General features: G+C 33.2%; 1 protein-coding gene across 1 annotated transcript in view; it reads left to right on the forward strand.

Moving 5' to 3' along the window:
* The first annotated feature begins 545 nt into the window (after positions 1 to 545).
* Positions 546 to 795, forward strand: part of mtrfr (mitochondrial translation release factor in rescue) — a 5,542-nt gene continuing 5,292 nt past the window's right edge. The window contains exon 1 of the mRNA XM_016492775.1: positions 546 to 611. Within this exon, the coding sequence (XP_016348261.1) occupies positions 546 to 611 (66 nt within the window). The remainder of the gene's footprint in view (positions 612 to 795) is intronic.

Here is a 795-nt window from a genome sequence, read left to right on the forward strand (position 1 = left end):
ATGAAGGAAGAATAGCTGTGTCAGATAATGAAAAAGCTGAAATGCTGGCTAAAGTATTTGTTAAAGTCCATAGTGATGATAATGTTTCAGAGGATATTAAAAAGTGTAGAATCCAGAACAAGAATCAGCACCCAGATGTGATGATGAAAAGAAGTTCTTCTGGAGACACTTTAGACGCAGAATTTACTATGTATGAATTAAAGATGGCTCTAGGGGGAGTTAAACATACATCTCCTGGAAGAGATGATATATGTTATGTAATGATTCAACATTTATCAGATAGATCCTTAAAAATTATTTTAAATCTTTTTAACAAGGTATGGAATGCAGGAAAGATTCCTTCTTCGTGGAAACATGGAATAATAGTACCAGTAGGCAAACCTGGAAAGGACAAATCCAATCCAATTAATTATAGGCCAATTGCATTAACTTCTAATTTATGTAAACTGATGGAAAAAATGATCATACATAGACTAAATTATATATTGGAAATAAAAGGTCTTATATCGCCATATCAGAGTGGATTTAGGGCTGGTCGGAATACAATGGATGCTGTTTTAAGCCTAGAAGCCGATATCAGGAAAGCTCAGACAAATAAAGAAGTACAGTGGGTACGGAAAGTATTCAGACCCCCTTCAATTTTTCACTCTTTGTTATATTGCAGCCATTTGCTAAAATCATTTAAGTTAATTTTTTTTCCTCATTAATGTACACACAGCACCCCATATTGACAGAAAAACACAGAATCGTTGACATTTTTGCAGATTTATTAAAAAAGAAAAACTGAAATATCAC

The sequence above is a fragment of the Sinocyclocheilus anshuiensis genome, unplaced genomic scaffold (assembly GCF_001515605.1).
Source record: "Sinocyclocheilus anshuiensis isolate Anshui unplaced genomic scaffold, SAMN03320099.WGS_v1.1 scaffold1558, whole genome shotgun sequence".
Taxonomy (NCBI): Eukaryota; Metazoa; Chordata; class Actinopteri; order Cypriniformes; family Cyprinidae; genus Sinocyclocheilus; species Sinocyclocheilus anshuiensis.